This window comes from Nyctereutes procyonoides, unplaced genomic scaffold, assembly GCF_905146905.1.
Source record: "Nyctereutes procyonoides isolate TBG_1078 unplaced genomic scaffold, NYPRO_anot_genome, whole genome shotgun sequence".
NCBI lineage: Eukaryota > Metazoa > Chordata > Mammalia > Carnivora > Canidae > Nyctereutes > Nyctereutes procyonoides.
This window is the reverse complement of record NW_026575024.1, coordinates 38,436,512-38,460,438: the sequence shown is the minus strand read 5'-3', so window position 1 is coordinate 38,460,438 and position 23,927 is coordinate 38,436,512. Positions and strand designations below refer to the sequence as shown.

The 23,927-nt window shown below is 42.2% G+C and overlaps 1 protein-coding gene and 1 long non-coding RNA gene across 5 annotated transcripts in view; one reads left to right on the top strand and one right to left on the bottom strand.

Annotated features, from left to right (window-relative positions):
* SPTLC3 (serine palmitoyltransferase long chain base subunit 3) overlaps positions 1–23,927 on the bottom strand; it is a 146,470-nt gene that overhangs the window by 38,278 nt on the left and 84,265 nt on the right. For both annotated transcript variants that reach the window (XM_055304162.1, XM_055304171.1), the window contains 3 exons: positions 18,477–18,582; positions 10,093–10,312; positions 1,328–1,454 (listed from right to left, as the gene is read on the bottom strand). In XM_055304162.1, the coding sequence (XP_055160137.1) occupies positions 1,328–1,454; positions 10,093–10,312; positions 18,477–18,582 (453 nt within the window). The remainder of the gene's footprint in view (positions 1–1,327; positions 1,455–10,092; positions 10,313–18,476; positions 18,583–23,927) is intronic.
* The window catches only part of LOC129496157 (uncharacterized), a 64,713-nt gene continuing 50,960 nt past the window's right edge, over positions 10,175–23,927 (top strand). For 2 of the 3 annotated variants that reach the window (XR_008661675.1, XR_008661673.1), the window contains exons 1-5: positions 10,175–10,248; positions 12,183–12,324; positions 14,542–14,679; positions 15,225–15,358; positions 15,970–16,061. This is a non-coding gene — a long non-coding RNA (uncharacterized LOC129496157). The remainder of the gene's footprint in view (positions 10,249–12,182; positions 12,325–14,541; positions 14,680–15,224; positions 15,359–15,969; positions 16,062–23,927) is intronic. The other variant, XR_008661674.1, reaches the window with a different exon arrangement.

The window sequence follows — 23,927 nt, the reverse complement described above, 5'->3', positions numbered from 1 at the left end:
TGCCCAGAGTTGAACAGACAAGTTAAATCACTTTCCTATGGCCACAGAGCTAGTAAACGGGATCCCAGGAGTCCAATCCAGGCAGATGCTTTCAGTTTCTGCCCTTAACCATTGCACCACATGGCCTCCCTAGATTGGATTTTTATTTCCTTCTCACACAGCCTATTCAACAAGAGACAGAATCATAAAACCCTAAAGACAAGGTTGGAAGAGACTTTGGAGGACTATCAATCACTGCATTTTACGTGCAGGAACAAAATCACTCTGCAGGCCATTTTTCTGCTTTAGTGAAAAGGAAAGGTCTGTCTCAGGGGTTTTCAAACCAGTGTCCTGGGGAGCACTTGGGCTCAGGAAAAGGGCCTCCAGGGCTGTCAGTATGGAGGGAGGTGTATACACTACTTCAACCAGCTCAGCCCTGTTCTAATCTGTTTTATATAGTAGACTTCTGGGTAAAATTTGTATGTGAGTAAAGTATTCTGCTGCTTTAATAAAATCAGGAAATGGACCTCCCCAGGCTTTACTGAAGTAGCAAGGCTTGGAAGGTGGCACTAAACAATGGAGGGCTTCCCACCAGCTGAGAGGTGGGATGCAGCATGGGGATTCTATAGCCCAGTGACCAGTTTTGGGGCCAGGATAATTTGCTACTTAAATGCACTCAAGATTGCCTGGCAGCAAGAGCTGCCTTATTCATCACTGTATCCCCACTGTGACATGTAGTAGAAGCCCTATAAGCTATATCTTAAAGATAGAAGGCAAGCTCCAAAAGGCTTTGCTGAAACAATTTTTCAAAAAGATTAAGCTCATTTGGGTTAAGCAAAGGAGCACAGTTTGGCTGTGGAGACCCAATGTAAAAAAGATGTCTGGAAAGTTATTGTGTGTTTTTATACACGTATCCCCAAATAGCCAGTGATGGTAAATCCCTCCCCAACTCCTACTTTTTCCCAGGGAAATACAAGTGACGGCCCCAAGCAAGCACAGGCAAACACATATAACTGTTTGCTTTGTTTTAACACAACTGATCACAGAAAGTTATCCAGATTTGCTGATCACATTGAGAAGTGACTTAGAAAGTTTTCTTTGCTTTAAAAAAAATATTTCCTTTGTGTGTGTGTGTGTGTGTGTGTGTGTGTGTGTGTTGGCAGCAGTTTTAGTACATTTTTGTACTATGTATGATTATATATCATGTATAAAGTGGGTTTGTATGAATTTACAAATTGGGTTAAGACAAAGGTATATATCTGAGAAGGGGGCAGATTGACGAGGCAGGAGGAAGACAGAAGTCTGAGAAAGGATCTATGAGAGTTGTGCCCCCTACAGAACCTCTTACCTTCTGTGGTACCATCCAGTCCCATGATAAATTTCATTGATCTGATGATTTGCTCAGCTACTGGGGGGCTCATGGATGTGGCATATACAGCACTATGTGAGTGAACTCGTAAATAATCCACAAGCTCCTTTAATAAAAGAGGAAACAAAAAAAAGAAGGCAAATAAGTCTTAGTGTTGGTGGTGAGAGTCACATCTAATCTGCTCCCCATCCACCATGGCACAAGACATTTGATCCTCACATGTGATCTGATTTTCAAGGGGCATCACCAAACTGTTTATTTTTTCTATCTCTTCTTAGTCTCTCCTTCAAAAACCTACAAGGCATGCAAAAGTGGAATGCTGAGAATTTGGAGTTGAGGTCTGCAAGGCAAAACCATATGTATAAAGGAGAAATGATTTCCCAAACATTTGTTGACTACTTAGCAGGCACAAGCACTCGCTTAGTATTTAGGAGTATCCAAGAATATAGGATGTGGTTCTTGCCATTGAGCATATAACATTAGATTGTGCCAATGAAAAGCAATAAGGGGAAAAGTAACAGGATATGCAGACCACTATATGCAACAGGGGTATAAGACTGCAGAGGAAAGAGAGGGGTATTGCTAGCTGGAGCAGACAGGGAAGGCTTCAGTGAGGAAGCAGAATTGTCTTGAAGAATGAAAACAGATAAAGAGGAGTGGTGGGGGAGAGAGTGGCAGAAGGGAGAGGTGGGAAATTAAACCAGAGTGTAGGATCAAATAAGCTCTGGTTACAACTTGGACAGTAGAGAACTATTGGAATTTTTGTGCAACACTATTTGGAGTGCTGACCCACTGCAGTCTGCTGGTCTTCAGTGGCAGGAATGATTCTTCACTTGCATGCCTGACTCCCGAGGCCCAAAATAAGGTCCCAGGTAAGCCTGCTGAAAGCCTTAAGATGTTCCAATAACCCAATGCCACGATGGGGAGGGGTGCATGGGAGGTGCTCAGCCATCTATCTGCTGACCAGACCCTCCACTGGCCCGCTGGTTCTGGCTCTGGCTTGGGACCTTCAGGATGCTTTGCAGAAAAGCTAATGGGCTAATAATACTTCTCTGCATTAGCAGCAAGTCTGTAAAGCATCAGCCACCTTCTCTCTTCAAGGATGAGGAGACAATTTAGAATACCACTGAGGTGTCTTTTCTGATTATCCCTGCGTAAAGGTGAACTGGGAGGAGCCCTGCTTCGGGCAAGCCCATCTCTTCCTAAACCCCTTCATTAGCTACACCTGTCCCCAACTCCAAGCCTGGGACTGTGCCCACCCTTCCCTTTCCCATCTCTCTTGGGGAATAGGTGGCATGGTTGTTCACAAGCTTCTTAAACATTCTTAGGTCATCGTCTTCAGTAAAGTGAATGGCCTGTCTCACAGGCAGTGGCTGATGTGATGCATCTACCTGCCTCCTGGGGGGACCTGGTAGCTCCATTCTGTCCCTCCTGCTTCCTTCAATGTGTCCTTCATTCTAAATCTCCTCTTTCATGGATCCTTATTCCCTGACTTCCTTTCTCTCTCTTGTCCTTCATTTCACACTCTTCATTTCTTTTCTTTCTTCCTTTTCTTCTACTCTGATTCCTTCTTTCCCTCTTTCATTTTGAATTCCCCATTTAAATCTTTTCTTCCTCTCCAGTCTTAAGTATTTCCTTCCTCCCTCTGCTTCCCTTCCCATTCCCTTCCCCTCCATTACCTCCCCTTCTGCCTCTTCTTCCCTCCCATCCTCTCCTCTCCCTCCCCTTCCCTATCCTTCCTTTTTTTCTTTTTTCTCCGTACCCCTGGGGGGCCTTTGTCCCTGCTTTCATTTTTCCAGCAAGTTTGTGGGAGGACTTGCTCCAGGCTCTGTTCTAGATGTGGGAGTCTAAGAAGAGAAGGGGGATGGAAAGGCTAGTCCCTGGCAGCCATTATTCATTTACATTAAAATGAAGTTTCTACCTATTCTTTGGTTTAGTGATCCTCATACAAGCAGTTGGGTGAGTTTTCACTGTTTAAAGAGTACATGCATGATGATGGCCTGACTTAAGGCACAGGCCACACAGTATTTGGAAAGTTCACTCTGGGGAATGGGAGAGGGGGGAGCCTCTAAGAGAAAGAGGCAGTCATTTCCCAGGCTGTTCTTCACAGTTCTATGCTCAGTGCTGCTCCAAGAGCAGCAGCAAGGGTTTTCTTTGTTTGTTGAGAGTTGATGCCTCCTGGAAATCCTGGGGAAGCCAAGTGGAAGACAGTGGGAAGGACACAGGTGACAGTATGATAGGGGCTTGTGTGGACCAGAGCTGAGAAAAGGGCTCTTCTAAGCAGGTGATCTGGCCTTGAAGGATGGATGGATTGGGACAGATGCAGGGGAGGGGAGAGGCAGGGACATGTGCTAAAATTGGGAATGAGGATTGCATCTTATCAACAAAGAATGGAGGAGTCAATTGGGAGTAGAGGGAGAAGCTAGTGTTTCGAAGACAAGGTTATCCCCATAAAGGGAAGAGTTGCAGGACAAGCTCTGGAATCAGACTGCTTGAGTTAAATCCTGTCTCTCCCACTTAACCGATATGTGACCACCAGCAAGTTACTAAACCTCTCCGTGCTTTACTTTTCTTCTCTGAAAAATGAAATAATACTAATACTAACTTCAGGGTCATCATGAAAATTAAATATGTCTAGAAAAGTGTCTGGTACAAAGTGAATATCAAATGAGATTGGCGGTTATCATTAATAGATTGTCAAATCGAGGATTCTTAGAGCTGGGAGCATGGGCTGGGAGGAGGGGACCAAAATACAAAAACTCCTTGGAGTGTCTCTATCCCAACCCCCTTATTTGGCAGAGGGTAGTGTTTTAAGGTTAGCTAACTACACCCTGGTACACCTGGGCAGCAAACCAAAGGTTTTCAGCCCAGCTCTTCCTCCATCCTTATTGGGATGGTAATGTTAGGAGGGAAAAGAGAGGCATTTTAAAGAAAAGAATACCAGACTTCATGACAGATGGCATGGCTCTGAGAACATTATAGGGCTTGAGCTAACATGACAGCTGATATTCCTTGGCCACTTGAGGCTCCATTTGAAGGACTTTCCATGGATTAACTTATTTAACCTTCCCAATCAGTCTGATGTAGGTATTATTTTTATCTCCCTTATATAGTTGATTACTGAGTCACTGAAAGGGTCAGAAAATTATTCAACCAAAACATGATTGGATAACTAGGATTTGGACCCAAAGAGTCTGGGTCTAGAGTTCCCACCCTTAGCACCATACTATAATACTTTTCCAACTAGAGAGCTGGCTTGGCAGTGAGGGGACAGGGGAGCTCAGAGATGACTTTCTTCACTTCCATTTCACCTGTGGTGCTTTCCCTAGTTCACAAATTGCTCCTTTTTGGGGGGAGGAAGGGAGAATCTCTAATATACTCAACTGTTAACAGTACTAAATTACAGAGTGAATTGCATCAGTCTCAAAATGCTTTGAGGCTATTGCTCTTATATCACCAAAGAGAGTGAGACTACTTTGAGAGTTATACCCTCCTCTAAAAGCCACAGTGGTGGGTACCTAGCAGGGCCTGGTAAATACTGATGATCTAATGAGGAGCAAAGGCCTTTAGGGACTGAGGAAGAACGGTGAGGGTCCCTGAAGTATATAGGGAACTACTAAGCTGCATTCTTAGGAACAAGTATAGAAATATTCTCTTAGTTTTGGGGCATCACTGACAAAGATCATACAAAGTAACAAAACAAAGCTTCCTTGGGTTTCTCAAGGGCTCTTCCCAGGGTCCCCAACGCCTAATTTTCCTTTCCAAATTAGGGAATTTCATAAAGCCAAGGTTGTCTGCTTCTTAGTTTGAATAAATGCCTCATTAGTGCAGTTATTATTCCCTTTTAACATTAAGACTATCTTGCCCACAACCTTATTTCTTTTAGACTGAGTCCCCTTCCTCTGAGGGTCTGAATTTGTGGACCAGGCTAATTTTCTTGTGTGGCTCAGAAAGTGGGGCTCCTTAGGTAACTTCTGCAGAGCATCAAGGAAGGTGTTGATGCCCAGATTCTGATTCCCCCATTAGGCACCAGGAACCATGACTTAGGATTTGGCTTTGGTCCCTTCAAGGAAAGTCTGGGTTATGTCTTCCTTCAGAGTGGGTTAGAGGTCTCCTCATACTGAGGTCTCCAAGTTCACTTGTAAGTTCAAAAACCTGATTATTTTCTCTAGCCATAGGCCTGGAGTTCAAGGGCAAGGGTGGTTTGCTGAGGAAATCAGAGAGGAGGCTCTTAGAATAAACATCATGGTGTTCATACCATGACCCCCATTTACTTCAAAGGGCTGTTAAATGCAGCCGCGGCCAAGCATACAGGGCAGAGCTGGCTTCGGTTAGGGGCCTGCCTTTGTCTGGCGCCCAGGCTTCTGGGGCTAACGCTCACCCCAAATTTGGCTGCCCTGTCTGATTTCCCTCCTCCAGAATTCTAGCCCTACAGCCTATCAATCATGAAGGCTACCTTTGCTGCACACATTTGCAAGTCTCAGTTCAGCCCATGGAGGCTATGAAAGCCAGTGGTTAGCAGCAGGCATACAAGGGGACTAAGGCTGCATGCCTGAGAAACACTTGGATCCCCCCGCACCAGCTCCAAACAAGGTCTTTAGTGTTGACCACATCTCCTCAGCAACTGGACTGACACAAATTAAAAAATAAACATAAACCTAGCTCCATCAGCTCAGGCATCCTTAAAGAAGCCATTCATGGCATGGAGCTCTGATTGGTGGAAAGAAGTAATTATCTGACATTTCACCTCAAAGGTCATGAAAGGACAGAATGTTCCAAGTTGAGTTGTTCGCAGATCATTTACAGTAGCTCCAAACTCAAAGTGAACAAAATAGCAAAATCTTGCTGGCTCTGGAGAGACCTATGGTTTCCCTATGGCGGGGAGAGAAGGTCGAGGCCAGGGCAGTAAATTCCAGTAAGTAGAGATGAATTTGTCAGACATTCTGTGACAGCCAGCCTGGGGCCAAGAAAAAAATCTCTTCTCTGGGGTACTATCTTAGCACCAAATCAAGTTTTTCTTTTCTTTCTTTTTTTTTTTTTAATAGGGAAGCATTTATTTTTTAAAGATTATGTATGTATGTATGTATGTATGTATTTATTTATTTATTTATTTAGAGAGAGAGAGAGGTGCAGAGACACAGGCAGAGGGAGAAGCAGGCTCCATGCAGAGAGCCTGTCGTGGGACTCGATCCCAGATCTCCAGGATCACGCCCCGGGCTGCAGGCGGCGCTAAACCGCTGCGCCACCGGGGCTGCTCCAAATCGAGTTTTTCTCCCCTTGTTTGTTTCTAAACACTTTTCCTTCTGTGACGTATCTTGTCACTTACCTACATAGTCCCAATCTTGATCAGCTCCAGAAAAGCTTCTAGAGCCTCCTAGAAACTGTTAAAAGGAATATAGTCCCTCTACTACTAACCCTAACATTGATATTTAAAAAGAGAGCCAGACAGTTTTATCTTTTTTATAGAGTTTTTGACTCAAGTAATCAAATCTCATGATTTACTAAGATCCCCATGAACGCAGTAAAAATGAAATTATTAGGGTTTCAGAAAAAAATGTAAGGTCCTAGTGTGTGTTCTTTAACACCTTTTTGGTTAATTTTGTTGCTTTTGTGCCCATTGGCTAGAATCCTGGATATTTTGCAGTACCTCCCCAAATTGAGGTATACACGGCAAAATATCCAGGAAAAAACATGATAGAATTCTAAAACTCTAATTATTTCAATAGCTAAGTAGAAAGATTTCCTTCAAATTAAAACTGTTGGCATTTGTCCAATAAAGTCTAAGTGAAATTTTTTCACAAAAATAATTCAAAATTCAGGGAATAAAAGCTATGATTTAAATGGAAACTATACCTAATTTAAAATTAACATAAGTTAAAAAGTTAAAGGTACAGACAAGCAGATGCAAAAATTCCATTAACTTGGCTTATCAGCTGGGAAGCAAACCAGTATATCTGGGTTTGCCACAGACTCATCAAAACCATTCCAGACAGGTGTGTATTTGACTGATTTTGAAATCATCAGGGAACAACACAAGTGGCCTCCAATCTCTTGCTCACCTTCCACGTCTTAAAAACTGCCCTATGTTTTCTAGAGTTTGCATCTTGCTGTTTTAGGGCAGTTAAGTCTCTGCATAGGCTAATGGACCTCTGCCAAAGACTAGCTTGCTGCCATCTAGTGGTCAATTCGGAGACTACAGTGTAGTATGGACGGGGATGGGGAGGGGAGAGGGAGAGGCGAGTGGAGAGGAGGGGGTTGGGGAGGGATGATGCAGTGGAGGGGAGGGGGAGAGGAGGAAGAAGGGAGGGGAAGAAGGAGAGGAGGGGAGGGGAAGGAGAGCGGACGAGGAGAGGGGGAAGAGGAATGGGAGAGGAGGGGGAAGGGGAGGGAAGGAGGGGGGAAGGGGAATGGGAGAGGAGGGGGAAAGGAAGGGAAGGGGAGTGGGGGAGGTGGAGGGAAGGGGGAATGGGAGGAGAGGGGAAAGGGAGGAGGAGAGGGGAGGGGGAGGAGGATGAGGAGGGGGAGAGGGGAGGGGAGAGGGAGAGGAAGGGGGAGGGGGACAGGGAGGAGAGGAGAGGTTGTTGGGGAGGGATGATAGAGTGGAGGGGAGGGGGAAGGAGGGGGAGGAGGAAGAAGGGAGGAGAAAGGGGAGAGGAGAGGAGGGGGGAGGGGGAAGGGGAGGGGAGGGGAAGGGAGCAGGAGGGGAGGGGAGGGAGAGTGGGTTGGGGAGGGATGTTGCAGTTCTCTGGATCCAAGCATGCAGAGGATGAATATTTTAAAGAGCAAGGAAAGGAACAGATAGATCTATATGTTTTTCTGCATTGCGATTAATGTAAACAATTTCCCAGGACTGCCCAGTTGTCCACCCCAAAGGAATACAGGTTACACAGACAGGAACAAATACACTTGTCAAACAGTCCTACTGGCTTGAGGATAGAGAATAAGAGAGAATCAGAGTGAGCTGGTCCTCACTTCCAGGCTAGTCAAGAGCCTTTGTTTAAAGTGAGTATCACAGGAAGGAACTCCAAGGGGAAAATGTGACATCTACCAAATTTGACAACATTTCAAGGATCCGCTTGCTTCCGTTTATTCAGGTGCCCTTGGCAGAGGAAACAGAGTTACGCTTGGTTAAAAATTCTGTAGCTCAGAACTGCTGCTAAAGTAATTACAAAACCACAAGCTCACAAAGCAACGCAGCCGGAAAAGGGACCTCCTAAATTTGAGACCCTCTGATCCCTCCGCTTCCACAGTTGAGGAAGGGAACATTTAACCTTTCACCAGATTTAGCTAAATTTTGTAGCATTCCCTATGTTTTTAGCATTACCCAGCTAATTCCCACAGGCCAGTGAAGGGAGGATGGAAAACAATGCTTTGAGTTCAGAAGAAAGTAATGCTTTTTGAAGGGTCAAGGCCACTGAAAACCCTGAACATTTTAAGCGCTTGTGTATCTCATGGCAGGGCAAGTGGCTATAGATTTCACTGTTTTAAATCATAGGCTTTCAATGACCAGACTGTTTTCTGCTGCAATCCCTGATTTGTCTGACTGGGTTATCAGGAGTCTGAACTTTTGTTCCTGCTGGTCACAATGAGTAAGTTATTGGGAATTTTGGATAAGCTGTTGATGCCATCTGCATGCACTGGTTTGGGGCCTGGTGTGCCTCCTCGGTGGAGCTAGCATCACTGCCACAAGTTACTTTGGGACAGGTGTAGGCCTACATGAGATAGCTCTCAGGATTTGGATACAGGGCAGGCAACTGACTTCTTTATCTATCTCTCAAATCCAGGTTTGAATTTTTCATTTTCTCTTTCTCCCTCCCTTCCGTCCTCTTTTTACATTTCTTTTAAACATGTATTGGTTTATATTGAAAACCCCCCTGGAGATGTTGGTCATAAAAGAACAAGGATAACACTCAATAGTCTGATCCCATCAGATCAGAATTTTAAGTCATGTAGATAGGACATAAGAAGGGCATCTTCTGGCTCAGTTGGTGTAACATGCGATTCTTGATCTCCAGCTCATGAGTTTGAGCCCCACATTGGTGGTAGAGATCACTTAAAAAAAAAACATAAATAAATAAATAATAAAATCTTTAAAAAAATATATGAGAGGGTGACAAAAATTGACCTGTGGCTTATCCAAAATGTGGGAGAGAATTATTTTGCACAGAAAATCTCCTTAAAGGGCATGATATTGCTACAATTTTGATTAAAACTCTTAAAACCCAGAACTTGTAGCACAAGGCCAACCTCATTAATATCTGACCTTTGCCCACTGTTGCTGATGTCTGCTTTATGTTTTTTCATGCCACAAAAACCAAGCTGCTCACAGTTCTGTAGCATCCCCTTAGCATTTCTGTGGTTTGGTATACATTATTCCCTCTTTTTGAAATATACCCTCTCCCCATCATTTGCCTATAAGAATGATATTTATTCTAAGACTCCTTAGATACTACCCTGCAGAGTTAACAACCCCTCTTCTTGTAGTAAGTCTTTGCCTGTGTACACTGCCTGTGTTGTCATTTTATTATAATGGGATTGCTCATCACATGCTCCTCTTCACCATTTGAGGGTGAGTTCCTTGCTATTCTGGGCTTACTTGGCTGTGGACCGACTGTATCTAGGCTGCCATGATTTACTGAGGTATGGTGAACTGCACTGAACTCTCATGGAATCCAGAGCAGCCCTACAAACTGTGTCGCCAGAGCATTCAGGTTTTAAGTAGACACAGGGAGTCCCTCTCTTACCTTCCTTCCAGCTATGTAACCTCCTGCAGCTCCAAAGCTTTTGGTGAATGTGCCCATAAGCACATCGACATCTCGAGGGTCCAGTCCAAAGAATTCTACAACACCCCGGCCAGTTGGGCCCACGGACCCAATACTGTGAGCTTCATCTATGTAGAGGTAAGCCTTGTATTTCTTCTTTAGAGCCACGATCTGGGGCAGATGCACGATGGAACCTTCCATGCTAGGGCATAAGGAGAAATGCTTGTCATTTGTGTATACTTTCCTGGGAAGCTCTGTAATGGTCTCCCTTCCAATGTGTCTCAGACATCGTGCCCTGACACCAGTCAGCGGTGACAGGGACATGCAATTCCTTTCTTCTTACAGCATATTTTATTTGGCTCAGACAACCCTCTCAATCTTGTAAGGTTAATTTGACAATATTTTCCTTGAAAAAAAATAATTTATGTTCAATAGATTTCAGTGCTCTGAGTTGTTATAGCTAATTACTACATAAACAATTAGCTCACTGCACTGTTGATCAGTTTATTCATAAAGTCAGCTAGTGTAACTAGACTGACCTTTTTTGGATTCTAGGTATTTTGCTCATTTTAATTAAATTACAGTAATTCATCTTTTCAAGCTTGCTGCTATTTGACCAGTTCTATCTGACCTAAATTCAGTGCTTGGATTGCCAAAGATCAAAGGAAAGAACTAAAAATACATAACAGAACTCTGCTTAAGACACACAGTATTAATGAAAGCACAATAGAAAGTTCTTAGGCTGTCTTGATTGGAAGTCAAGGGTGTCTGGTAGTGACCCTTTTTTTCTGTTCCTTTAGGGAAATCTTCTCATTTTTGAGTGAGCATCAGAATCCCCTGCATGGTTTGTTAAAACACAGATTACTGCTCCCCCCTCACCTCCTTGCCCCCAAGTTTCTGATTTAGCAGGTCTGAGATGGGCTGACAGTCTGTATTTCTACCAAACTCCCACTTCTGGTTAGGGACAGCACTTTGATAACCACTGCCGTAGATGAACCTTTTTGTTTTAGCCCTAAGTGTTTAATTTTTCATGGTATTGTAAGCTGCAAAAACCTCTTCAGGTCCTTCAGAAAAGGGAAAAATGTGAAGTAAAGAAATAAGTAAAATTCACATTTACATGGCACCTTTGGAACTCAGTGGATGGAAAAGAAGTTTTGGCTTTAATCAGTTCTCAGAACACTTTGTGGGCTGGGTCTACACCACACACAGTTTTGACTGCCCTGACAGTTGAGTTCTATGAAAACACACAGACTCTCACCCTCACCACACAAAGGAGCTTGTCAAACAACTCAAGCAACCCTTCAATTGAGTTCAAGAAGTAATCAATTGATGCAAACAGAAAGTTGAGCTTCTCCCTTCTTCCTATTTAGTTTATTTATTAAGTTTAATGTATTACAAAAATAAACTTAAATGTTAGGTTGATTCAGTAAAAACAGTCCGGCTGGTTGTTCAGTTATCCAGGCCCAGGGGTATTGGTTTGGAGGGAGTATGATGACCATCAAGTGTAGCGTTTGTGCTTTTGGCTTCTTTAAAGGACTTTATTCTTTAGAGCAGTTTTAAGGTCACAGCAAAGCTGAGCAGAAGTTACAGATTTCCTGTATACTCTGTCCCACATAGGTATAATCTACCCCATTATCAACATCCTCTACCAGAGCAGTCCATTTGTTACAAATGAACCTACACTGACACATCATTGTCACCCAAAGTCTACAGTTAACCTGAGTGTTGCCTCTTGGTGTTGTGCATTCACTAAGTTTGGACCAATGTATGATAACCTGTATCCATCATTATGGTATCTTACAGACGTTTTTTACTGCCATGCCTTTTCATGGCTTGAGAGTTCATTTCTTTTTAGTGCTAAATAGCATTCCATTGCCTGGCTGGACCACAGTTTACTTATTCATTCACTGACTGAAGGACATTTTGGTTGCTTCCAAGTTTTGGCAATTAGGAATAGAGATACTATAAACATCCATGTGCAGGATTTTGTGTGGACATAAGTTTTCAACTCTTTTGGGTAAATACTGAGGAGCATGATTGCTGGATTGTATGATAAGAGTATGTTTGTTTAGTTTTGTAGGAAACTGCCAAACAGTCTTCCAAGGTGGCTCCACTATTTTGCATTCCCACCAACAATGTATGAGCCTTTGTGTTGCTGTGCATTCTCGCCAGCATGTACTGTTGCCAGTCTTCCAGATGCTAGCCTCCTAACAGGTGTGTAGTGGTATCCTATTGCTTTAATTTACATTTTCCTGATGACATATGATGTGGAGCATCTTTTCTTACGTGTATTTCCATTTATATGTCTTCTTTGGTGGAGTATCTGCTAAGGTCTTTTCGATCAGGTTATTTGCCTTCTTACTGTTGAGTTTTAAGAGTTCTTTGTATAATTTAGGTAACAGTCCATTATCAGATGTATCTTTTGCAAATGTTTTCTCCCAGTCTGTGGTTTGTCTTCTCATTCTCTTGGCATGGCCTTCTGCAGAGCACAAGTTGTTAATTTTAATGAAGTCCAGCTTATTGCATTTGTGTTTTTCACAAGGTCATTCTGAATGGCTGTTTTCAGATTTTAATGAAATGAAAACCAAATACAGTCATCTTCTCTTATATAAGTTTGTGAATAAATTCCAGTAACTTCTTTGATTAACTGCTTGTTAACATGGTTTTCACTGAGAAGGCACAGCCATCTCACTAAGCTTAGACTGTAGCCACACCACTTACCAGCTGAGGACTTGGGCATCTCACATGATGTTCTCTGCTTCAGTTTTCTCTTATGTCAAGTAAGCATGATGATGGAACCCTCTTTATAAGATCTTTCTAAGGAAGCCTAGAAATAAAGTTTGTAAAGTGTCTTGGCACATAATGAGCACTTATTGGGTTGTTCTTTTTCTTAGGAGGAGCTTTGGGAGAAATGTTTGCAACGAGGCCTGACTTGAGAAATTGTGAGCCCTACACAATGCTCTGTGTTGAATCTTCTAGGAAAGAGGCATATGGGTGTCATACATAATAAATGGCTATATTCCCTCAACATTCTAGGATCTACTTCTCATCTTTAACATGTTATAAGTTGGTAACACAAGTATGCTAAAAACTTGACATGTCACAAATAGCCATTCTTTGTTCTGGAACTGAATTTGGCAGGAGCCAGAGTTAATGCTGAACAGTTTGCAGACACTCAAGGCAGCTAATTAGCCATCCTTCGCTGGGGCTGGTCTAGCTGATGTTAGGAGTCTGCCCACCTGGTTTATATTTCTTTCTCCAAGATTAATGACTCTACAGTACTGCTGATTTCTGGAGTTACTGCAGGGTACACATGAGTCCTAGAGAGAACTCAGCTTTTATAAAAAGCTATATTCACTCACACTAAGTTTTCAATTTCTCAATGTGACCAAATTTGAATTGAACCTTTTCTTAAGGAGGATAATGAGATTTGTGCAGGCAAGAAAAGGTTATCTATGTTGTTCCTGTAAATCGCTGTCAGAAAATACAGTGCCAAAAATGAAAAAGAAAACAAGGACAGTGTTTTATTTTTTCTTCTTGAATGGCAAGTTGTGCTTTCTTTTGACTTCAATTAAAGAAAAACAACTAAAATATAACTATAGGTAGAGATAATTCCACCACTTAATTTGAAGCTCAGTGCAAGGACTTGAATTAGTCTTAAACCAACAAGCTGGTGAACAATTTCTTTATATCTTTTCTGTTACATAATGTATTAGCTAAGTGACAGGACTCTTTTGAAATTTCCTTTTCATCACCTTCTCCTCCACATATAAAGCATATTATCCATTGGCAGGATTGGGAATTAAACTACCGGTATGTCAACTTACATGGTGGAAAATCTCCTTGGTGGGCCCCAAGTACAATCCAACAAAGGAAAGAGGGTGAAAAGAGCTAAGACTAATTAAAAATAAAGTACTTTCTTTTCCTTTTTTCTTTATTTGTTTAAACCATAGGTTAAAGTTCTCAACCCTTAAACTTACACTATTTTGTGAAGGAGAATGGCTTATACCCTTAGAGAGAATGGTATTCTGAGACTTAAACATTTGTTTACATATGTATTTTTTGGAAGGGCTGTTCCCCATACCTTTTATTTTGAAAGTTATGAGTTCTAGTTATGCTACTTTATATCCTAGGTTATCTGGGAACCCCTCCCCTTCTCTAGTACATTTTTTGAATAATTTTGAGATTTCTCAACCACAATGAGTCAACTAACTAGACTTTTCAGAGATACAAAACTAGAAAAGTCTGACTTTAAAATAATACTTAAAAGAGAATGCAGATGACAATACTAAAATAATACTATTGTACTTTTAAGCCCCAAATCATGAACTCACAGATTTTGGATTTTAAGTTTCAATCTCCCTATTTTTAGGTAGGTAAATGATGAAGGCCACATGGATGACTTTACATTTTCTATGTTTACATCATCAGATGGGGACACATGAGTGGAGTCTTCTGTTGATGCTGGGCCTCTGTCCCAGCAGGGCTACCTGGTTTGAATCCTGGCTCTATTTTCTCTCAGTTATCTGCCCCGGCTCAAGTGTCTTCATCTTCACAGTAACCTCAAAGGTACCAGAGAGGCTTAACTTACTCAAGGTCATACATGTGAAGTGGCAAGTAGACACATAGTAAATGTGAGCTGATACCCATCCTCCAGCTGGGTAAAGAGCAAACAGCTTCACTAATGTAGAGAGCTTACTGTTTTCCATGCAGCAACTTCTTCAATTAAAAATGAATTTAATGATGAAGACAGCTGCTCTTGGTTGTGGGCTTACTATGGGCTGGGCTTCTGCCAAGAATGAGATTCAATGATCCTACTTAATACTTACAAAAGAACCCTATGAAGGGCACCCAACTGTAGGTAACAACACTAGGATTTGAACCCAGGTCCCAGGCCTCCTTCCAGATCCTGGGTCCTCCATGTCCTCCTTTATATAAATAATGAGACATAGATGGTTTATGGATGGTGACATTATTATTGTTATTATAATTATCATTATCATAACTGCTTTTGTGGAGTTTAAGGATTTCTTAGACTTAGTATCTGGATACTTTTTTTTTTTTTTTTACCTTGATACCTGCCTGAAACTGATTTGGCTGACTTCTATTTTTAGGAATTATGAAAAAAATTGACTTATGTGAGGCATTTGTTGTGGGGAGACTTTGCCCGTGGTGGCAAACAACAGCAATAGATAAAAACAAATCTGGGAGTGAAAAAACAAAGGAGGCTTTGATTGATGTCAACAAGGTATGTGTCCATAACACATTGCTAAAAAGTAGAAGTGCATTTGTGAACTGTTGATTTCACATTCCTAACCCTGGCTCTTTGGTAAATCTTGTGGGAAATAATTTCATTTTTTGGTGATAGCAGCAAGTGAGATCATCCACTATGGTCCAGAACTCCAGTCTAGGTTATCTTTATTTTACAGATGAGGAAAATGAGGCTCTAGGAAGTACCAAAGCCTGTCTAAGAAATGCCCTGCTTCCTAGCTTCAAATGAGCCCTTTTAGGTCATAATTTCATTTAAAGACAAGATTCTGTGCAGATGAGGTAAAAGAAAGCTCTCTGTGAAGGGAAGTCCATGAAGAGTGGAGGTTTCGTTGTATAAATAAATGTCAAGCTGATTGAACCACTGTGGCAGATTGCCTCCAAAGATGGCTGCCTTCAAGTCTTCCCATCGCTCTAAACACAAGCCAACCCTCCCATCAGGAGGTGGGCTCTATCCCCCTTCTCCTTGAGTCTGGGTTGGCTGGCCTTTTGCCGTCCTTTGACCCATCGTGCTTGCAGAAGTGATGCCATACTGGTTCTGGGCCTAGCCTTGAAAAGACTGACAGTCTTTTCCTGTTTTCACTCTCTCAGAAGACAGCACCATGTTGTAAGGAAGTTCTGGCTTGATTGCTGAGTGAGAAGAGCCTATAGACAAAGCACCCCAGAGAAGAGAACGGAACAAGGTACTTCTGTCAACAGCTAGAACTCAGTGAGGTCATTTTGGATGTTCCAGATCCCAGCTCGACTTCTAAAGGCAACCTCTTAAATGACCACAGCCAACACCATGAGGAGCAGAAGAACTGCCCAGTTGATCCAGGGAACCCACAGTGGTATGGGAAATAATAGCTCATTGCTGTGTAAGCCGTCATGCTCTGGGTGGTTTGTTACATGGTATTAGGTACCAGAGCAGGCACCATTGCTCGTGAAGCCCTAGTGCTGGTTTGGTGCCTTGTTGGCTTGGAGCCGGAAGTCCACACCTGGCTCTCCTGTCCTCCTGAGCTTGTGGTAGGACATAGGCCCCAGCATTAATGAGCCCTGCTGCTGGAGTGGTTTCTCTGTGTAACTGATGGGAATAGTTGACAGTAAAATGCTGGTGGTCTACTTAACTTCAGCCATGATCAAAGTACTTAAAACACGACTTTCCTTTAGTGGAGCCAAGTTTTGTTTATTTGAAGTTGGATTCTGTCAACTCTGGTTCACCCAATCTGCTGTCCCTCAGCTGATCCCTGCTCCTGCGAGTCCAGGCATGAATGACAGGTGTTTAGATAAGGGCTCCCCTCCTGGGCTGGCAGCTGGCACAGATCACACAGGGAGAAAGACCTGTGCTTGAGGTCATGACAGCCCAGAGTCCATATGCGATCATTTCCTGAAAGTAGCAAGTTCAAGGCCAGCGAATAATTAATGAAACTGAATTATTAATTGAAATATTCCACATCAGGGTCTTTCAACCTCAGCACTGTTGACATTTTGAGCAGGCTGATTCTCTGATATAGGGGCCTGTCCTGTGCATTGTAGAATGTTTAACGGCATCACTGGCTTCTGCCCACTAGATGCCAGTAGTACTCTATGGCAGCTGTGACAACTGAAAATTGTCCAAAGTGTCCAGGATAGGGGAGGGTTGAGGGGAAGGAATCACCTTGGTTGAGAACACTGCTCTAGGGTGATCCCAAAGACTTCATAAATAGGACACTGTCTGGGGGCTGACCTGAGGAGATACTGATAAGTGATGCATAAAGTGGGCTACTCGAAATGCCAGCTCTGCAACTCTACGGAAGAACTGGAAACGCCCAGAACAGTGGGCACTGGGGAAAAGGCTGAGGGAAAAAACAAGATGGTACCTGGCTTATTATTAATAATAAATAATAATATTATTATTATTTTAAATTTAGGAGAAAGCACTTATTTTTCCCAAAAGGGATGGAGACTTTTCTTCTGTTATCCATTCAGGGAACAGAAATGATGTGCACTCTGGCTAAATCAAAAGCTCCCTCTGATCTAAGTCTCCTTTGTAAGCACACCTTTCCTTGTGGGGAAGTTAAGCTTTCATTCCCTTACATTCAGTATTGTTCACTTTTCTATAAGAAACATCTCCCTTAATTCTCTGAACATTAGGATTGTTTGAGAACTTATTTAAGGAGGCAGCCCTCTGAGGTAATGTTTCCTTGACTCAAGGACTAGGGCATTGGACAGAACAGCTTGGAGGCAATTTCCATTTCAGCAATGATAATCAATTCAGACAGAGAATGAAGCCCATTCCATCACAATGTGCCTTGTAAAAACTCTCAGTGACTTGGTGGGTGTTTTGTCTGCTTGGCTTCAAAGCAGTGGGAAACTGACCTTCAGATGCCAAGTTCAGCTGCTCCCACCTCTGGATCAAGAATTGCCTTTGAGATTAGCCTTAACCTTGTGGAAAACGTGCAGGCTTTTTGTATTCTAATGCAAACAATTGGCCAAGTTCAGCAAGCAACTGGAGTTTAGGTGCACTGTCCAGTTAGAAGCATCTGGGAACCTATCAGCAATGCCATAAAGGCAAGAAGCATTCTTTTTTTTTTTTTTTTTTTTTTTGCGAGAAAGAGCATGTGAGCCAGGGGCTGAGGAGGGCAGAGAGAGAGGGAGAGAAGAGAATCTTAAGCTCAGGCTTGATATCATAACCCTGAGATCACGACCTGAGTGGAACTCAAGAGTGATGCTTAATCAACTGAGCCACCCAGCCAACCCAGGCAAAAAGCATTCTGATATTGAATAATCCAGCCCCCATAGGTCTTCAAAACTGTGAGACAGCCAAAAGTAGCAGAAAGAATCAATGCAAGTCAGCAATGCCTTGTGATGACCATTCTGAGGACATCTGCTTTCACAAGCATCCAGCCTCTGAGGTGTTCTTCCATATGTTCAGACATTGAAAAGACAGGTGACCCAAGGCCTGACAGCTATATGTTGGTAGCTCTGGCTCAGGTTTCTTCATAATACATTATTTCCAACTCATTTTTCCATTGAGCGAGGAGAGGTCAGACTTTCCTCATTTGTCAGCTTGCTGTGGGACCTAGTGTGTTAAAATGTCCCTGGTTAAAAAAAAAAAATGTCCCTGGTTATTTCCATACCTGTAGATGCCCTCCACTAGGATGAGAATCTTCTTCCAAGCTCTGCGGACTCGAGGCTGGCCGTAGATTACAGCATCTCTCAGGAGCTTCTCTAGGCTTTGCATGTCTTTAAATAATAGCAAAAAAGAAACTGAGTCATGAGGTTTTCCTTTTCCTCTCCCATTTTCTTTTTTGAAAAGGCATCAGATTTCGTAGGCTCAGTCTCAGACCTGAACTTTTTCAGAGAGAAAGATCAGAATCAGAGAACACCTGGGGGGGAGAGAGGCTTATATTTTAGTACAATTTAATTCTGACAAAATGACTAATCAGGTTTGTATAGCACACAGAATAAACCGTCACTGGAGGTGCATGGTTTCATAGGCCCTTAAAAGGCTATGTTCTCCTGCTTCAGCAGAGATAGAAACATGGGATAAAATGCATCCCATGGGCTTTGTTACCAGGTTAAAATTAAATCAGAGAGGTATCATTAACTAAGGCTCACCAATTGTTTCAGCACAAGCATGTTAGAGTTTAGTTGAGTTTATACACTCTGAGACCTGACCTTCCATATAGTCCAACTTCAGAGGCTTCAAAACTTTAAGTTAGGGGAACAATTGGCATTCCTTGGCAAATTATTTGGAAGCATCTGGACACATTAGTAAGTGCTCACAATTACTGAGCCTTATCTGCATTCTGGGCATCCTTCTAAGCATATCTTTTGTAAGAACTCTTCTAATCCTTACCATGACCCTGAAGAGGAGGCACCTTCATTTTATATTTCAGGAAACTGGGGCACAGGAAGGTCTGGTAAATCTCCTGAGGTCTATGATCACAACCAGTAGAGGCAGGATTTGAACCTATGCAGTCTTGTACCATGACCCACATTCAGAACCACTATCTTCAACTGCCTTAAGCAAGAGCTGTTGTCCCTTCTTCCCAAGCTCCGTGGTCATGTAGAACAAGGAAGGATGGATGTCTGCTAGATTGTTCTTGTTAACTTGTGATGCCAAATATAATGAATAGTGACTTTTCATTTATATGCAATCAAATGTAGATGACTGGGCTTTGGTTGAGAGACCACTGGGAAAGACTGGTCTACATTCCAGCTCTGTGTGTGTGTATGTATGTATGTATGTATGTATGTATGTGTGTGTGTGTATGTTTAACCTGCAAAGCCTAGAGAGAAAGAAATGGCAGAGGCTCATGTGCATGTTTTTTAGACTCATTATATTTCTACTCTATTTCTTTGTACTTCCTGAGCTGTCCTTTTTTGAGAATCTGACACTGAAGTACTTTAGATCTAGAATCTGATTTTAATTTGAAAAGATGGAGATGCTACTGAACAGCTGACCTGTTACATAATGTTCTCCAGGCATTAAAGACTCCATTAAAAATGCTCACAGGGGAAACCTAGCAGAGATAAATGTAAAACAGTACAATCAATATTGGTTTGGGCCAATAGGCCAAAGAACAGGTGTGCCAAAGAAACAGCTATTCGTTGGGTTATCACTGGTCTAACTAGGTTCAAGTTAGCTGAGATTCTTGGTTTCAATGGAGAGCCCCAAAACTTTACCTTTTAGTTCCCAGTCTGCAGTTGGATCTATTTTAAGGGTTTCTTTATAGTGCTAGTTCTCGTGGACGATACTTGTGCCAAATCAATGTGTTTTCATTGAATTGGTTGCCTTCCCATGGAAAAAGGAAGGAGAATAACACTTTGGATATCAATAGAAATTATTAGAAAGGATAACTGCTTCATGTCTACGATAATATTTCTTTAATTACCCGTGTTTTGTTTTAAAGACAGGCATACATCTTCGATCTTCACAGATGTAGTGAGTTTTAGTGACATGACATTATTACCCACTAGATGGCAGCCAAGGAAACAAAAAACAGCTTTCTTATTTTGGGAATCTCCAGTATAATAAACCTTCGCCTGTATGGACATTTTGCTTTAGGCTGGGTTCCTAAGATGTTGAAGGAACCTCTGTGATTAAGGGAAACAGCTCCTTTTTCTATAATCTACTGCAGACCTGTTAGTCTTTGAGTCGAATGAAGAGATGTTGAATCTAAGTATTCCTGTTTAAAAAGTGTTTTTCCTTCTGGGAATTGGAATTTATAAGTTCTTTATACAGAAATGACACATGATGAGTGTGGTCCCAATGCCATAGTAATAAAAACAAATCCAAGTGAACGAAACTAGGAGTCATTTCAAAATAAATATTCTAAGACTTTGAAAAATCTGATATGCAGAGATAATTCTATTGTTTATACAATCAAATAGGTCACATACATATTATAGGCTTAAAGTGCCTGGGATTAGGCTTAAAATGAACACCACTAAAGAAAATAGAAGATTCTCCCCATTCTTTTTATAACAAGCAGGACAGAAGGATAGAGGACAAGCCTTTAAATGGCCCCACGATGTATCTCATGCATTTTGCAGATAGAAGCAAGAGGAATCCCGGTTCCTTCTACGGCAGGGAACCCATCCTGTTCCACTTGAATAGAGTTCCATGGGCATAGGGTTTGGTGAAACGTTACAAAAACCCTGGTGTCCACACACTGGGATTCTTGAGCAGAGGGAAAATCAGTCTTTATTTCCCACCTTATTTCCAGTGAGCAGGAACTCACTGACCCCTTAGAAACACAGAAGCAAGGCAGAGAAAGGGATGACTTCACTCATGTGGAATTCTGGACCCACATTAATGTCTGGAAGCTTCTCTTTGTTTCTTAATGTCTTGCTCTATAATGCTACAGTGTATAGGTAACAGACCTGTAGGATTCAGGGGTTTGTGGTTTATGTTCTGCAGGACTTGTAAGAGTCTGCTGTTTCAACAAGCCACATGCTAACATCTGCAAGGGATTTTTAAATAATGCTGCTTATTAAAGAACATATATTTGCATTCTGTTAATCCTCATGACACCTCTAAGAAGTAGGAAAGAAGGATTAGGTTTTTATTTTTTTCTGATGAAAGGTTTGTAAAACCAACCACCCAAAACCAAATGCAAACAAACCAGTTTCTTGTTTCTTCTTTAAAGAAAATTCTGAGATATGGAAATTCACATAAAAGAATACATTTGATGCCATCAAGGTGCACATACACAGCACTATTGTACAGTATCATTCTAAACTTACTACACACTATGGACTTGTAATTTTGCCACAAGTTTGGTATCATCAATGCCTTAGACACGATTCACCACCATCAGGCTGACTAAGGTGATTTCCTTTGGTTTGTGAAGGGCTGAGAAGAGTGAGCTGGCATCATGAGTGATGAACATTTAGCTATTAAAAATGAAAGCATGGAGGCCACATTCTGGTGATCCGTGCAAAGCAAGTCCTGGTCTGTCACAGGAATGGCTAATCAGATTACTGAATTGCTAAATACCTGAAATGATCCAACGAGGTGCCAAAAACTACAATCAGGCTTAGGTGACAAATACACTTTGAGAGCCTATTTCTGAGCCTGTCCTTAAATTCAAAGCCCTGATAATATCAGCAAGCCTCTGGGATCTGGGCAAACTGCAGATAATGTTCTGTGAAGAGCAGGTGCAAGGAAACATGGAAGCCATAATCTTCAGAAAGGAGGTTGGGTGTAGTTCAAAGAGTGTCTTCCTGAAGATATGAAGTTGATATTTCTCTTCTTTCTGGCTCTCCAATATAGTAATAATTTTCTTTTGCAACAGCTTTCTTCTTCATCTTCTCTTGTGCAATTGACCTTTTGTTGAGACATGAGTGCTTCCCTTATTGCCCATCCCTCAATGGCTTCCCCCTCCTCTGGATCCAAGGCCAGTCGTGGTGGTTATGATGAATATCAGCCTCTACTTTCCATATGGTGCTCAATGTGGTTGATGGTTCATACTTGTCCTTCAAAGCTCCACAAAAACCACCTCCAGGTGCATTTAGATATACCCTCTGCTTTTGTATTCCATGGACTGCGCACCAAAAATATTTTCCTGCATGCACATGATAGGCATCCATCAGATATCTCTTAAATGAAAAGATGGTTGCATAATGAAGGAATGCTACTTGTTACTCTAAGTCCTTGCTCCCCATCTGTTCCCCCATTCTTCTTGTTGCTTTGGAGACACTCAATTTCATCCTTCCATATTGAGTCAAAATGTGAAATATTAAGCAATATTACTTAAGTAACTGTGAACAATGATAAATAAATTATTCTAACTTTTAAGCCGGTGATGGGAGGATATGCACCTCTTTAGACTTTAAGAGAAAGCATGATCATAATGGCTAACTTTGGTAAGCAAAGAAAATGTTTTTCTCAAAGTCACATTCATGGAGTCTCTTCCTCATGAGATCAATGAGGGAATCCCTAATGCATTGAAAATTTGGTACATTAAGTTTTACAGTTTGGGTAAATATTTTGGTTCAGATTTTCTTGATAGCTCTGTCAATATGCAGGCAGGTGTTGAATGGCCTTTAGGCAGGTTTGAGAGAAGCAGGGTGATCTCCTTGCAAGAGTGCAAAGGCAACTGGGAGCAGAGGGCCGAGCTGAGTTGAGGGTAAGGCAGGTGCTAGGGGCAGGGCCTGTGTACCTGGAAAGGGGATCATACCAGGAACTTCTGACCTCAGAGACAGGAGATAAGGACAGGAATAACCTAAAGCATGGGAACAGAGTGTCCTTAGGCTCTGGCCCAATATAGCATGTAGGGCTCTAGTTCTCTAGGGAGAATTAAACACAGTACTGAGTTGGGATCTGTAAGCACTTGAGGTCAGTGCAGGAAGGTGAGATATGATTCAAGGAATGATGTGGGAGGCTCAGCAGTCAGTGCTGGGATCCTGCATCTCAGGTCAATGGCAACCAGAGCGAACCCTAGCTGCATCTGTCTAACCCAACTGCCCCGCTCAAGGAGAGCTGCATGGGAGAGCAAGTCTCCTGCACTTCACCAGCCACGGGGAGGCAGTGGTGGAAAGGGCTGGGGAAGGAGGTAAAAATGCTTTGCGCTTAAAAATGGGAACTGGACTCAGATCTCCTCAGTGTAAATGTCAGCTCTGACTCTTACTAGTTCTGTGTCTCCTCAGTACTCTGTGTCTATTTCTTTGTAAAAAGGAGATAATGCTAGTAGGTGCCTTGTGTAGTTATGAGGCTCAAATGAGTTAGTACATGTAAAAGGCTCATTACAGCAAGAGTTCAATACTGTTGGTTGCTGTTAAACATATCGAGGCAATCGCTGTGTTTATTAAAGAGAACAAGCCAGATCAGGAGTCCAAGTCAGACCGTAAGATCTGAAAAGTTGTGGCTCGTAAAAAGTCATCTCAGTGCTGTTTATAGGTTTGACCTTGTACTCAAATAGCACTGCTGAGCCCTCAGAGGCAGAACTGAAGAGTTTTCCCACAAACTATTACACTCATTCTTCTGTCTCCTCTTGGCCTTTAAGTGCTTCTAGGTTCTTCTTCTCCACTTTTTTTTTTTTTTTTTTTTTTTTTTACCAGCTGCTCCAAATTCTTGGCCT